At 67.3% G+C, this 1,592-nt stretch overlaps 1 protein-coding gene across 1 annotated transcript in view; it reads right to left on the bottom strand.

Moving 5' to 3' along the window:
• Positions 1-1,231, bottom strand: part of LOC146585773 (polyunsaturated fatty acid lipoxygenase ALOX15B-like) — a 10,556-nt gene extending 9,325 nt beyond the window's left edge. The window contains exons 1-5 of the mRNA XM_085322337.1: positions 1,062-1,231; positions 782-980; positions 565-646; positions 356-478; positions 53-248 (exon numbers count right to left, since the gene is read on the bottom strand). Coding sequence (XP_085178463.1) covers positions 53-248; positions 356-478; positions 565-646; positions 782-980; positions 1,062-1,199 — 738 coding nt within the window. The 5' untranslated portion in view covers positions 1,200-1,231. The remainder of the gene's footprint in view (positions 1-52; positions 249-355; positions 479-564; positions 647-781; positions 981-1,061) is intronic.
• Between the last annotated feature and the right edge of the window lie 361 nt (positions 1,232-1,592).

The raw sequence follows: 1,592 nt of genomic DNA, 5'->3' as shown, positions 1-1,592 counted from the left end.
CGGGACAACGCTGAGACATGGTGGGCATCTCCTGGGTGGAGATGTGGGACACCAGGACGGTCGGTGATGGAAGCGCAGCTGCGTTTCGGGTCGCCGGCGCCTGGGGGAAGCCCTCAGCGGGGTGCTGGACCCCGAGACCCTCACCTATATCCCTGCCCTTGGTCCTGGAGAAGATRCTCCTCATCTCATCCAGGCTCCTCCAGGAGGTGGGTCTCAGCAGGAAGCCCGAGAGCAGGTGGGTGGCTCCCCTGCAAGGTAGGGGACACCTCGGCCACCGGCCCCCGACGCCCGGGTGCCCTCGCCGGGTGCCACCGGCGCGGGAGGGGACGTGGAGGCCGCTCGGGGTGGCGCTCACTGGAAGAGGAGCATGCCGGTGAAGTTGGTGCCCCGCTCGCAGGAGAACTTGGCGTCCGACTGCAGCTCGTGGATGGAGGCCACGTCCAGGCAGCGGGGCCAACCCTCGGCGAAGCTCTTCCACCTGGTGGGGGGGAGGTGGACGAGGGTGGGACACGCTGGGCGTCACCTCCGGGGGACGCCGGGCCAGCCCGTGGCGCCCCGTCTCACCGATAGGCCTCCTGCCGGGCTGCCAGCTCCCGGCGCCGGTGCTCCACGAGCACCTCCAAGATGTCCTCAGCCGGCTTCTTCCCTGGCGGGGAAGGAGAAGAGGTGAAGAACCTCCAGCGCCGGGAGGTGCCCCGAGGCCGCCGGCAGCGCCCGTCCCACCTCCCCGAGGAGCACCAGGAGATGGAGGTGGGTGGAAAGAGAGGGACGGGAGTCCTACCAGCGCCTTCGCGGAGCTCCAGCGTGGTGACGCCCTCCAGCCACTGGTAGCAGGGGAAGCGGTAGCCGCGACCTCCCGGCGCCGTCACCCGCACGTCCCGGCAGAACCAGGCGTCCTCCAGGAAGAGGCGCCACTTGTGCAGGCGCAGGAGGACCAGGACGCCCAGGTCTCGCTCGCAGTGCACCGTGAACTCCACCTCCTGCGAGAGGGACCGAAACCAGGCGGCGGCGGCGGGTGGTTCCTTCGCCGCCGCGTCCCGCCGCGTCCCACCGGGCCTCACCTTCCCTGGCAAGAAGCAGGATCTCAGCGGCTTCCTGGAGCTCTCGCCCTGGCTGCCCACCAGGGTGAGGGAGATGGGGTTGAGGGTGCCGGCCCCCAGGACGTCACCCGTCATCACCGTCACCTTGTAGGTGGCCATGGCGCAGCCGCTTTCTTCTTCTTCGGGGGCTTCTTCTTCAGGGGCTTCTTCTTTGGGGGCTTCTTCTTGTTTGGGGGCTTCTTCTTCTTCAGGGGCTTCTTCTCCTTTGGGGGCTTCTTCTTCTTCTTCAGGGGCTTCTTCTTCTTCAGGGGCTTCTTCTTCTTCTTCTTTGGGGGCTTCTTCTTCTTTGGGGGGGACCTTCCTGCTCGGCCACCTGCGCCTTCCTCGGTCTTCTGCCGAGAACGCGGGCGGCAGGGTTGAAGGGGGGGGACAGGAAGGGGGCGTTTTCGGGGTGAGAAACGCACGGTTTGGGACGGTTTAGGGTGTTGCAAGCTCCCGAAGCTTATCAGATGGCCGTTGGCCACCGCCGTGTCCGGCAGCGCCCGAAGGTGC

This window comes from Rhea americana, unplaced genomic scaffold (assembly GCF_003343005.1).
Source record: "Rhea americana isolate MKP2758 unplaced genomic scaffold, rheAme1 scaffold_766, whole genome shotgun sequence".
Taxonomy (NCBI): Eukaryota; Metazoa; Chordata; class Aves; order Rheiformes; family Rheidae; genus Rhea; species Rhea americana.
This window is presented reverse-complemented; position numbering and strand designations above follow the sequence as displayed.